The sequence below is a fragment of the Brienomyrus brachyistius genome, chromosome 6, assembly GCF_023856365.1.
Source record: "Brienomyrus brachyistius isolate T26 chromosome 6, BBRACH_0.4, whole genome shotgun sequence".
Lineage (NCBI taxonomy): Eukaryota > Metazoa > Chordata > Actinopteri > Osteoglossiformes > Mormyridae > Brienomyrus > Brienomyrus brachyistius.
Genome location: NC_064538.1, coordinates 20,724,549 through 20,737,951, shown reverse-complemented (window position 1 = coordinate 20,737,951; position 13,403 = coordinate 20,724,549). Strand labels below are relative to the sequence as shown.

Below are 13,403 nucleotides of genomic sequence, written 5' to 3'. Positions count from 1 at the left end.
TTATAAAAATAACGGGTCTTTATCAATATTCTGCTTTCAAATTGTTTAAAGCTGTACATTGATCCAACATATGCAGCTTAGAGTCTGGCAGAGGAATTGGGAGTAGGTACAAGTCTGCATTCACACCAGTTAACATTTAACAAGTGGCTCAATGTGTAGACTTATTCAACGATGGGCCGCTGATCATGTGGTTGTGTCGAGAGTCGAGATATTACATTATATATATAATGTGCTGTATTAGTCACTGATTAAACCATTTAATTATTTTAACTTGTTACTCATTATAGGTGGAGCACCACTAAGCAATGTTATGTAAACACAAGTGGTATAATGACGTAAAACAGGACACGCGTGATTGTTCTAATTTTGAATTGTATTTAACGATTCGTATAAATAAAACGAGTGGACAGATAACCAGTAATACAGTTAAAAATACGTTCAAAGATATTTTAAAAGGGCTTTGCCCTTAATGTGTGGAAACTGTATCTGAAATGTTATAATAAACAGCGTTGTGACTGCAGGTTAAAAATGAATAAGTATAAAACAGTAACAGGAGTCATTGGCAAACGAGCGACGTATAATATAATAGCGTGACTATATTTAATCCTCGCTGTCGCATTTCGGGGGATCCGTGCAGAGACGAGCGAGGAGACGAGCGGAAAGCAGGCGAGTCACGGTGTGAAATGAGCCAGCCTCCGCCCAGCGCACAGAAAAGGCGTTTCACCGACATAAACCGAAAACTGCAGGAATGACGGACAATATCCCACTGCAGCCGGTGAGACACAAAAAAAGACACGACAATAAGCATAAAAGCGGGTAAGGAAATCGCAATCGGAGTTTTGCTTATGCTTTAACCAGATGTCCCCGGCGCTGGATCTGCGGCTCTTGTTTAAATGTCAAAATATGAATTACTGGGAACGCCAAAGCCCGCCGCCTCCTGTATTCCGCTAGTATAGATAACATACACGCGAAGCATGTGTGTCTTTAATTATCAATGTATCTCAAGACCACCTTTATGCGTTGTTATGTAGCGATCGAGAATAAATTGGTTTCAATCAGCCTGCTGCATCTACCTGTAAAGTCGGGATATCCTTGTTCCGGTTATTGGATACATGTAAATGGGCGTCCACGGCAATATGCTGCGCCTGCTTGATGTGCAATTTGATGTACGATACAGAGTGAGCCATTTTAATGCAGATAAGGCTAAGCGTTGCCTGCCAGCTCTGCAGCTTTGTTGAAGGGCACCGTCTCACCCGGACAGGCCTTGGGCTTTGCTCCCATAGCAAACGGCATTGTGCATTTGTATAACAAATAAGGCGATCGCCCATGTTACACCACACTGCCGATTAATCGTTTTAGGCGCCGGCTACTAAAAGCGCGTCGGGAAATGACCGATGCTGGCCGCTTTCCCACCTGTGAAAATGAGTCCCAGCATTTTAAAGCCAGTTAAAATAAAATAGTTTTATTTGCTGGTGGTGGGATGTTCGGGTTTTTTTGTTGCCGCCCGACAAAAACAAAGCGAAGTCAGGCTCGATAACAGTAGGAGATACCAGCCTGCGGTAGCGTCTGCAATATATAATGGGAGAAACAGGAAGCGTTAATAAAGTTAATGTCCACAACGTGAATAAAAACGTTATTTATAATGCGTATATACCGAATTCGGAACCTTTGGTTTGCGAATACAGAAAAAGAATGGGATGTATGATATGATGTAATACAAAGCAGTACTACTGAAAATCGGTGTATTCCAATGTGATTTTAATCCATTTATAAAACATTAGAATTCACTGCATCCATGCCTGTGACAACGACAGTCAATCAAACATTCTTAAAAGCAAAATCGATTCATAGCCTATAAACAAAGAACATACGCACAGCCTGCATAACAGAATTCCATTTGAAGCTGACTAATACAAACAGTTAAATTTCTCATTTAACTTTGCTTCTGTATAATGAACGGAGCCTTGCCGACTAATGATATGCAGATCAATGAAACGACCTGGAGCGAGTTTACGGCCATTAACATACCAGTGATACACTGGAAAATAAAATCGAAATGCCATCCTCTCTCTGAAGTCAAAATCCAGTTTCATAACATTAAGGTAACATTTTACTAAACTTAGGCCTTTGCAGACACACATATATTAATATATAATATTAATATAATATTAATAATAAACCTTTCTTTCCTATAAAGTGTAACCTATCAGAATGGCATGAGCACAGTGAAATAACAGGCTGCAGCGATGGCCGGGCCCGTAGGAGATACTGCTGTAGGCTTCTTGCTTTTGTGTCATGATGAATAAGGACAATGCTGCTGTTGAGATCTGCAATCTGCATCTGCTGCTGCCGGGATTGAATTTGACAAACAAAAGCAACATTTTAGCATAATGAGTCACAGCAGGATGGGAGACAAATAAGCAGGAACGTGTATCCAGTTCTTCATCTTTATATATAAATGCAGAATTCTTTTAGGACGCAGTAGTGTTTAGGATAGAGTTTAACATTTATTTCAGTTATAGTGAATAGATTGTTGACTGTGGGTATTTTTAATAGCCTTGTATGTTAGGGTGTTTCTGTCTGGAAATGTTTTATAGGTGATTCTTCGGTACCGTAGGGATAAAAATGGTTTGTTGTCCTAGTTAGTGATGAATTTTCTGGTCTTTTCTCCCAGTGTTTGTTGATAATTATGTGCTGTTTCATCACTGAGCCATATTAAGATGTAGCTCGAAGGGATGTGATTGGGTTTCAACCCGGCCTCATACAAGAAGTCATCATCACCAGAGACCGCCTTCAGCCATCCCATGATTGGTCAGACACTGTCGCCACACCTTCCAGTAGGGTTTCCGGTGTGGTGATTGGTGGAACTGCACAACAGGCCTACTCTTGTTGTAGGAAAGCATAGTGTGCCAATACAGTAGCATGCATGCGACTCGTGTACTTGAATAGCACTTAAGATAATAACCCACTTCCCCGTACTGTTGTACATTTGTGGACTAGAATGTGTGGTAAATATGGATTCATTTGGTGGAGAATAGCTTGATTATAAAGCATGAATACTTTCTATATTAACCCGCATCCGTATGGATGCATAGTTATGGTTGTGGAACTACGTACGGTAATCAGGGAATCTCTAGTGTTGTTTCCTACCAGCTAATTTAAATTATTAAATGAAACATTCTGCTGTATTAATAAAAAAAAATTATATGCTACTGTGGGTGAAATTGTCAGCTGAGCATCTAATATTTTTAATTGTTGGTTGTTGCCAAACTGAATTTATGGATGAATGAACTATTCTGTGTTCAGCATACACCTAACCATTGTACTGCGGACATGAGTCTACAGAATAATCACAATGTGTCTTTTGCCTTAAACCTTCAGGACTTGATATGTGCCTCTGGTATGTGCCACTGCATGCCACGCGCCCTGCGAATCAGACAAGGTTCGTTCCACATCGCAGTAATACAGAAAAATATCACTTTGAACATCTTTGGTAGCCCTTACTCAAATTTGGATTTGATAGGTTCTTTGTCTGGTCGCTCTGCAAAGCAGATGTGTACATAAATCTGCTAGAAAGAAAATATAAATCAGGTTTTTTGAAATGCAGTTAATTCAAAATTTTTATAGATATGGTGAGGTGACATATTGGGAAAACATTATATCTCTTGACTGACGTGGTTCCTCTTCCCCAGCTGTTGACCTGATTACAACCATGTAAGTAGAGGTTCTCTCAAAAGTTTGTAATATAAACCAGGTGCATCCAGATATATAGTTGTGGAGTGGGAGGATAAGGATCTATGTTCAGTTCACTGCTGTCAGCTTCAGGCAGGATGTCGTGTTTTAGGGCTGCTATGGTGAAGAACTACTAACGAGAGACATTGTGCAGTTATTGTACACTTCTAAACAGCTTTTCAAGTCTTAAAGGGGCATGCAGCTTGCGTCTACAGAACCCCCCCGGATGACGGTGAGCTAAAAGTTATTAGAGTTACACATATAGTTTGGTTCACATTTGAGAAATTTAAGGTTCCGCTTTGAAGCATCCTTAAAGTAAAAAAAAAATAAAAATCAGCGACCGTTCTGTTACTTAACTTTTATCTGTATAGAAGGATAGAGGGAACCACTGGCCCACCGCCCTATCCACTGACCCCCTGCTTTTACCTGGCTGCTGCACGCCATAATCATCTGGCTTCTGCTGGAGATGTTCAACTTTGTCTTTGAAGGCACCTGATTGCCTGTATGAATGAAATTCTGAAAGACCGGTGAAGTGCAGAGTCTAGGTACCACACAAGCAATATGACATATTTTAAAGTCCTCTTATAAAGAATGCATTGTTAAGGAAGCAAAACAGGCTTCACTGGCTTCAAACGGTGATTTTTCTGTTCTGTACCAGTACCAAAGATCCAAATGAGGAAGCAAATCGGAGGAGGGGAACCTGTTTTTGCATCTGTCACACAATAGCACTGTTGAGACAGTTGTGTACCTCTCTGTTCTCAGCTGTGCATATTTATAGGCTCATCAGTTACAGTGATTTGTTTCTGTTCTTAATTACAACCCTCATCCCTTTACTTTGACCTTACAGACCATGTATTTATAGCTCTGCAGGTGTAATCGATAAGTAACACGGCCAAAGCAGAGGTTCACCATTTACCAAATCTGTAAGTCCGTACTGTTGCATGTTCATGTACTGGAATACATTACAGACGTGCCGAAATATCAGACTGTGTAGAAAATATGTCAAGTTTCGCGTGTGTGTGATCTCAGTGCCATTGACCTTAAATTGTTACTTATTGGCCTGGTCATGCTTCTTTTAGGGATGAATTTGGGGTAAACAAACTGAATAATTGTGTCATGTTAAAACAGGCTTTCAGTCAGTATAATATCTTTCATAAACTATGCTTTGTCTATAATTTGTGATTTAGCAGGCCTGTGATGGATCTCGATCTTGTGTGTTCATTTGGACTTGAGGCCGCTCTCACGTTTTTTTCACCACCATCAAGTCAGCAGAAACGAACACAGTATCTTCCCCTGACCTCACACTAGTATAGCCAGTGATGAAAGCCTTGTTGGTTTGCAAAGCTAATTTGTATAGGTGGTCTGGTGTGTTACTAAGGTGGAGGAGCCTCCGCATGAAGCGTGTGTCCTTCAGTCCCAACCCTCCGTGAGGGATTCACCTCCATATGCTGCCGGCATGTAGCAGGAGAGCATACATGCACCGTAGCTGACCCTGTCTGTCTGCTGTGCGTATCCAGATGCGGAATCATGGACGACTGGCTGTTAGTCTTAAGCTGGTGCAGCGATAAACTGGCCACTGAGCTATAACTTTGTCTAACTGTGATCTGTAGATTTAAAAGGATGTTACCAAGGTTTGAGTGTCCGCCCCAGCCCTTGGTGTGTGGAGTTTTCACGTTCTCCCTATCATGGCATGGTGTTTCCTCCAGGTTCTCCGGTTTCCCCCAGCAGTCCAAAACCATGCTAAGGTGCATCGGAGTTGCCATAGGTGTGAATGTGTGTGTGAATGGCGTGTGAATGTGAGTGTGTGTGAGAATGTGCCCTGCGATGGATTGTTTCTCCATCTGTGTTATTCGCTGCTTTGTGGCCGTAGCTTCTGGGACCGGCTTCCGACTGCCATGACCCTGCACAGGACAAGTGGGTTTGGAAGATGGATGGGCTGTGATGAATAAAGACATGTTTGTAAGATGTGAAATATCATCACATATGTAAGGAGATGCTGGCCTGGTCTTTGAGAATTAAATCGAATTGTAACTTTATTTGCTATTTACTCAGGCACAGTGCAAGTACACTGGACTTCATGCACGGTCCCTGTGGGAAAGTTATGTTTTTTTTATTACCAGCTAAGCTGATTGATAAGCATTTATTGAGGAATTGAGATTGAATTCCATACTTATGTATTACAGGGAACCAGATGTGTGCTTTTGGAAAATAGTCTTGCTGTTTGTTTGAATTTCAGCTTAGATTTATGAGAAGACAGATGAGGCTAATTCAGATTAATTAAGAGAGGTTTATTCATTAATTAGAGACCAGGTTTAAATTGCCAAATGGTTTGCTGTTTCAATGGCAACAGAGGGGATCAAACCATTTAACTGTTGTATATAATCTCCTTTGCGCTACGATTACATCATTATCAAAAATAAATTTCTGAAATAAGCATTGATTGACGACCAGAAGGTTGTCGGTTTAAATCCCCGGGTCCGCAGAGTGGTGTCACTGTTGGGCTCTTGAGCGAGGCCCTTATTGCCCAGGGGTTTGCTGATCATGCTTTCTCAAAAATGTATATCACTTTGGATAAAAACGCCTGCTAAATAAAAAAAAAAAAAAAAAAGAAATTGATCGGTATGGCTTCCATGGACACACATTAAATACTCTGTTAACTCCAAGGAACCAAAGCCACACGGATTTGTTTGACTAAGGCGGACAGTGGTGACGCTGTGAGATAAGAGGCCTGTGCCACGTGACCCCTCGAACAGCTGGGGAGGAAACCAGGCCCTCATTGTTTTTCACCCTCCCTAATTGTGCTGAGGAAGGTGCAGCTCTCTGTCACGGGGGGGTTGGACCGGAGAGGCCTTCAGCTCGTCTCGCTCCCTTGCAGATGCTGCCCTTGGTCAAGATGCTGTGGCATGGGCGACTTCCAGCCTCGGACCGTGTGGCTGGGCTGCCCCGAGAAGCGGGAGCAACGCTACCCCCGCAATGTCATCAACAACCAGAAGTACAACCTCTTCACCTTCCTGCCGGGGGTGAGTGTCTACCAGAGCCGCCTCTGCTCTCCAGCATCTCAGCACCTTGGTCAGCTGCTCTAGCATTCTAGTATCTTCTAGTATCATATGAGTTTCACACCCCAAGTTCACTGTCTCTCTGTTGGACAGTGTTGGGGAATTTACTCACACAATTAATCTATTGCAAACAGAGGTTGGAGTTGGAACTTTCCATCTCCATTTGAAATGGATTCCTTCTGTCAGTAGGGGGGGTGGGGGGGGGGGCTTCTAAGTTGGCACCCCCTCAGTAGATGGTGCCCTAGTCAGGGATTGTAGCATTAAAATGTGTTTGCTGAATGCTTCAAGCTTGAAACTACTGCAAGCTTCTTTAATAAAAAGGATGTACTACCTGTTTTAGCTCGTTTCCATGGCTACCGGATTCCGGAGACGTTATCTCCATTATGAGAACTGAATAATTTTGAACGACAAAGCTGATTACATTTGCATGGCAATTTTAGATTCTTCTAAATGGAAAATAAATATTTAAAATATTTCCTTTTAAATATTTTTGCTTGGGGTCTTAATGTCCAGACTAAGTGGTCTGAGTGTTTCGAGAATTTGGCACTGTGGTGTTAATGAATCTCAACCGCGGCATGAGGCGTGGCGGCAAAACTCTGCGTGTTTGCTTGATGACGCAGGGGGGTATATGCATGCCGTATATAGATTTCTGTCATAAGTTAAGGAGCCATCAAAGGGAATGAGGGACAGCTCTGGACAGGCTTAAGTATGTGTCATGCATGTAGTGCAGAAACTTCCGGAATGGTCAACATTTATGGCTCCTTTTAGCGCATCTGAGCCAGACGGTTCCAGATCAGCATGAGCAACAAATTAACGGATGGATCCTAAATCAAAGTCCGTGTCTAAATTTAAGGGGCAGCTGATAGCTCTGCTTCGATTTGCATGCTTTTCTCATGTAATTGCAGATATGAACTAGTTCCAGTGTTTAATTATTGCCTGATGTTCAATGTTAGGTATCATTGTTCCTCGTTTTCTGCTGGGAAACGGAGCTGTGTGTGAGTCTGAAACAGACACCTGAATCATAATCAGCTTTATTTACCATGTACAGCCCAGAGTGCAAGTCGTTTGTTTTGGTGTAATTGGCTACATTAACGTAAAATAAGGTAAATTACAAAACCATAACAGAGTACTAACATAGAGCATTGACCAACCAGAAACACAGAGTATATACAAGTAAACAAAACAGCAGAACAAACCATCCATGTGCAGAAAATACAACATAGATACAGGGTATTGATACAACAGCAAAGGGATACAAAGTAGTACAGAGACAGAAGTGTAAAAATAAATTCCAAATAATAACATATTTAAAAAAACACCGCTATCATCGACCTGCTTTTGAATGTTACCAAACTCTCCTGAGAAGATGTCCCGTTTTCTGTCCGCAGGTGCTCTTCAATCAGTTTAAGTATTTCTTCAACCTGTACTTCCTGCTCTTGGCATGCTCCCAGTTCGTGCCCGAGCTGCGCCTGGGGGCCCTCTACACTTACTGGGTCCCCCTGGTAAGTCTCCTGGCCCCATATATCAGCTAACAGCTTAGCGTTTGCCCTTCTTATCAAGGGAGTCGCCAGATGAAAGGAGACCGTCTGCAGTCGGCTGGCTGCTCCTGACCTTCGGGGCTGCATCCCACACTTGGTTTTAGCACAGCCCTCGCTGGTCTCCTTATTGGCAGAATGGACTCGTCGGCTTCAACGACACAATGTTTGTGCTGAAATCCGTGTGAATCGTGCACTTTATCGCATGAGTAACATTACTGCCGATGATGAGTAACATTACTGCCGATGATGAGTAACATTACTGCCGACGATGAGTAACGTCACTGCTGATAAGTAACGTTACTGCCGATGAGTCGATATAATCAGGGCCCGATCTACTAGGGTCCCCTTGTGCCGGTCTTGGCCCATTTCTATTGACTGGGGCCCTAGGCAGCTGCCTCTGCTTATGCCTAGATGTGGCCCTAGATACAGTCAATAGTCTAATCTGCGAACCCAGCTGTATAGCGATATGAAGTATTCTAGTTGGTCTTGAGTTGCCGAATTGGCTTTAGCTCGAAGCCTGCCATGTCCCCAGTGTGTTTCTGCTTGTGGTACAGGGTTTCGTCTTGATCATCACCATCATGCGGGAGGCGGTAGAGGAGATTAGGTGCTTTCTCCGAGACAAGGAGGTGAATTCCCAGATCTACAGCAAGCTCTCCACCAGAGGTGAGCTGGACACGCATGCAGAAGTTCTGTCACAATGTGATCTTTTTCTGCTTATTTGTGTTGCAGTCGTCTGCAAATCGCTATTAAAGATGATCTTTCAGAATGTACAATAACATTGCGATCATTGTTCCTCTGACCCTGACCTGGATGGATGGATGGATGTATGGATGGATAGTGATCATTATTCAGACACTTATGTTTTTATTTTTATTAATTAAAGATTATGGATATAATGACATTTTTAAACTAAATTTAAGATTAGTTCTGTAGAGAGAAGTTGATGATTTGTTCTTGATTTGTTGTTGGTTTATTTTTTTGGAAAAAATAAAATTTACATAGTTCTGTATGCTGCAATTATTTTTACGTTACTACTGTCTTTCACGGTGGAATGGATTTTTCATGAAACACACCATTATTCAGACCTAAGACAATACATGATTGTGTGTTGTTTCGCTTAATTAGACATAATTTGGTGACTAGAATAGTAGTACTATTTAGTTCACATTTTTCTCCATTCAGTTAGAATGTTGACATACTCCTTTGTTTACAGTCACCCTATTGGGTTTTGGGGCATGTCGCTCATTGGTAAATACTGAGTGGATTCAAAGTCCAGGCAGGGGTCCCCTTGGAGCCTAAAATGAGGTGGGGGTGGGGATGGATTGAGGTGGGGGTGGCAGCGGAGGCATTTTGCTTAATTTGAAACAGGAATGTAAGTGTATGACAGGAGGCTCAGATGTGACAAGTCAGCGCACGGTTTGAAAATCTGCTGACCGCTCGTGACTCACCAGCCGTTTGCTTTTGAACTCACAGCCCGTGTTACTATGGCCAATAGGACGGCTGAAGCATAAGTCACCCTGACCTAGAGCCAGTAGAGCGGTGGACCCCAGGGCTGCCCCAAGAGTGCCCGAATGAATCTTCTGGGCAGGTTCTGTGGACTAAGACTCATGCTCTCAAAATGCGTTAATTTAACAGCAATTCTACCAACAAGGAACAAGAGTGAGATAGATATATATATTTTAATTTATACTCTGATGTTTTTGTTCAGGTGATCATTTCGGGAACTCTGGTTTAGATGAGAGCTTCTTCCAGTGGATGTAATTTCAAAGAAAAAAAGGGTTATTCTGACTGCTGATGACTCCCCTGTTCAGACATAAAACTCAGTCCACTATGCGATTGTGAGTCTGATTCAAAGTCCTTTTTATAAGGAGCCATAATAATTAGAGTAAAGACATGACCATTTGGAGTGCTAGATCTTTATCTACAGAAGCAAATTTATAACAAATGTGTGTCCATGGGAAAACATGCAAGAATTTTCATGCAGGCCTCCTTTCTGTAGTCCATAATTATGTCATGCCCTTAGATTTTTAATGTGATTTATAAATTGTCGTTAAACAGCACTACATTTTGAAAGAATCGGAGTACAGTTAGCTGAACTCAAGGCTGAGGGGCCACAGCCATATTTCAGGGGTTCAGGATGCCCAACAATATTAATGTGTTTTAATGTCTTGCATATGCAGAAAGCCAGAGGTCACTGCACAGGTCAAAAGGTCAACACTCTGTTTCAGACAATGTTGGCTTTTCATTCGGAGCTGACAGAGAAATAACTCTGAGTGCTCTCGTTAACGTCGGCCTGCCCGAAAGCTCTGGTGCCTCAAGCCCCCAGAACAAGGTGAAATTTTAGCAGGAATTTTCTGCAGCTTCCACCTTTGTGACCATTGGGTGTATGAGCCCAGTTTGTTACCAGAACCATCTCCTGGAGCCCGGCCCAGTCTGAATGAGCGGTTATTAGGACTGATAGCCGGGTAAACAGTGAACTGTTGGCCTACCACTGTCTCGCTAACAGTTCTGGTGTCAAATGTTCCGCATGCCTCTTACTGCTATTAATGGCCTTTGAAAGGATTAGGATAAAATGGGACACTTTTTGTGTCTGTATGCAGTCTTGGGCAGTGAAAGAAAACTATCTTCATGTTCACCTTCTAAGTCGTGATCTTACTCCTAATCCACAGGCTCAACTATGATTTTATAGGTGTCAAAGTGTGTCAGTTTAGCCGTTTTCATAGCCAGCATTAGCAGTATCCACAAAATATACACATGTAATTAACTCCACCTTTTGCATAACATGTTTGGCTAATTGATACCTCATTGAATTATAACTATGTAAGTACGTGTGATGGTGGTGAAATTTAACAGATACTTGGAGAGGTCTGAGAACTGAAGCTTCTAGCCGTCCAACAAGATATCAGTAACTTTAGAGGACAGAAGAAATTCTTATTTAATTTTATCATTTTACTTCTCCTTTTCATATTAATGAATACTGAATTGTAATTTTGTTCTGAGCAGTTTTACACTAAACATTATTACTCTTTTTTGTACGTTATATGTATGTAGGTCCTTACAGTACCTTGCAAAAGTCTTAGGCAGTCAAAAAAAAATTATGTTCAAATAACTGTCATGTTGGTGTGATCCTATGCTGTTACGCCTGGCAAAGTGTGTCAGCTTAGCTATTTCAAAACCTCTGCTAAAATCACCCTATTATTTCCAGCAACCATACAATACCATTGAATATATCCATTCAATATCTCCTTCACTTTTTTTAACTAATTAAGTTAAATTTCACCACCAGCTCGCCTAATTAATTAATAAATACATAGAATGGTTCGGGTGCCACTGAGGAGAGGTTTGGGAACTGAAGCGGTGATCATCTAGCTATCCAAGTAGATATCAACTTTTTGGAGAACAGAAAACATTTTTACTAGTTTTTATTGTGTTACTCGTAATTTTCATATGTTCTCATGTTAAATTATATTTCATTTGTTCTAAGAAAATGTGCACTTACTACCCAGATAAATAGCATTAAACATTTCATTTGAGTGCCTAAGACTTTTGCACAGTAGGCTACTGTGTATATTTATACATATATAAACACAAAGCGTATTGCATCTTTTCCTCCGGGGTTGTAGTGAACCTGGAGCCTTTTCTTGGAGACATATGGTACAAAGCAGGGTGCTTGATGAGATACCAGCATGCCAGAGGGCACATACACACACTTTGTCAGACGCATACACACACGCACACGCACGTGCCCACACACACACGGTGCCAAACATAATGGTCAATACTGAAACATGTTTGTGGCCTGTCATAGGAAAATATGAAAATAACATGCAAACTCTCTCTCTCTCTGTGTGTGTGTGTGTGTGTGTGTGCGTGAGTATGTGTGTTGCCCTGGACCACAGCTATGTTTCACATATACCAAATAAAAAAGACTGGCTCAAACATTTGGTAAAGAAGATCATTTTTAACCCATAATTTACACCTCAGTTTTCTTTTCTTTGATAAGGATCATTGAGCCACTCTCATACCTTGAAGGAAAAAGCAGATTTTAAGTATTCAAATGACACGGCAGAGAGACATAAAGTGGTGCATCAAGAATGCATGTTTCTGCAGTTGTGCTTTTGAGTGTAATACTCTGGCTTTAATCCTGCTGCCCGCGGACGTGGTCAGTGTCGCTGTACCCCGGGGTCCGCTGTCTTTCCGAGATCCTCCGGGCCGCTCGCGGAACTCGCCGTGGAAACGCTCTTCAGTGCTGCTCTTTCATCTCCCCTGCAGGCACGGTGAAGGTGAAGAGCAGCGCCATTCAAGTGGGGGACCTCATCATTGTCGAGAAGGTCGGCGGAGGTTTAACCGTCGAACCCCTGAAAAAGGCCCCTAACCCCGACTGCTCTGAGCGCGCTGGACGCTGACTGAGCCTCTCTGTCATAAAACGTTAAATGTACTCCTAGCTAATTACTGCAGGACTTTTGACTAAGGCTTTTAATAAGCTGCTAGATCTCCTGCTTCTTTGATGACGGGGAAGTGGTCCCACCTGGGATAGGTATATAGAGGGGCTCGGTGTCATACAATGTCTTGGATGTGGTTCAATACCCGATCTGCTTTGGTCTGCCCTCTTTAATGTGCCATTCTTAGGAATCGAAATGGACCTTTCTCATATAGCAATACAATGATAAAATGTAATATAACAAGTAATGGTTTAAACTCATAAGTAATACGCAGAAGGTAAACTGCAGGTTGCGGATGGGTCTGTTTACCTTCTTGCAGGTCGTAGGTGAACTGACATCTCATTAAATTAAAAGTAAATCTTAAAGTGGGTGTTGTAGAGTGAGGAAATTACCCAATGCGCCATTATGGAGCATGATGCACAGAGACTGGCGAGGAATTCTTGCCCGAAACGATGGAAAGATCAGTCGGCTAGGAAAGCGTTAAGAATTCATCTGACGGCCTTAGTGGCCGGGTTAAGTTGAAGGCATGGGTCAGACAGAAGCCTGAGCGGGGTCCTCTTTGGAGCAAGGTGGCTTGATTTACAGATGGGCTTTTCATTTAGACGACTAAGTGTAGATAATGGAGCACATTAGGG

The 13,403-nt window shown here is 42.1% G+C and overlaps 1 protein-coding gene across 1 annotated transcript in view; it reads left to right on the top strand.

Moving 5' to 3' along the window:
- Positions 1 to 368: 368 nt before the first annotated feature.
- Positions 369 to 13,403, top strand: part of LOC125745495 (probable phospholipid-transporting ATPase IIA) — a 48,844-nt gene continuing 35,809 nt past the window's right edge. The window contains exons 1-5 of the mRNA XM_049018420.1: positions 369 to 816; positions 6,608 to 6,752; positions 8,177 to 8,290; positions 8,881 to 8,989; positions 12,599 to 12,657. Of these exons, the coding sequence (XP_048874377.1) occupies positions 749 to 816; positions 6,608 to 6,752; positions 8,177 to 8,290; positions 8,881 to 8,989; positions 12,599 to 12,657 (495 nt within the window). The 5' untranslated portion in view covers positions 369 to 748. The remainder of the gene's footprint in view (positions 817 to 6,607; positions 6,753 to 8,176; positions 8,291 to 8,880; positions 8,990 to 12,598; positions 12,658 to 13,403) is intronic.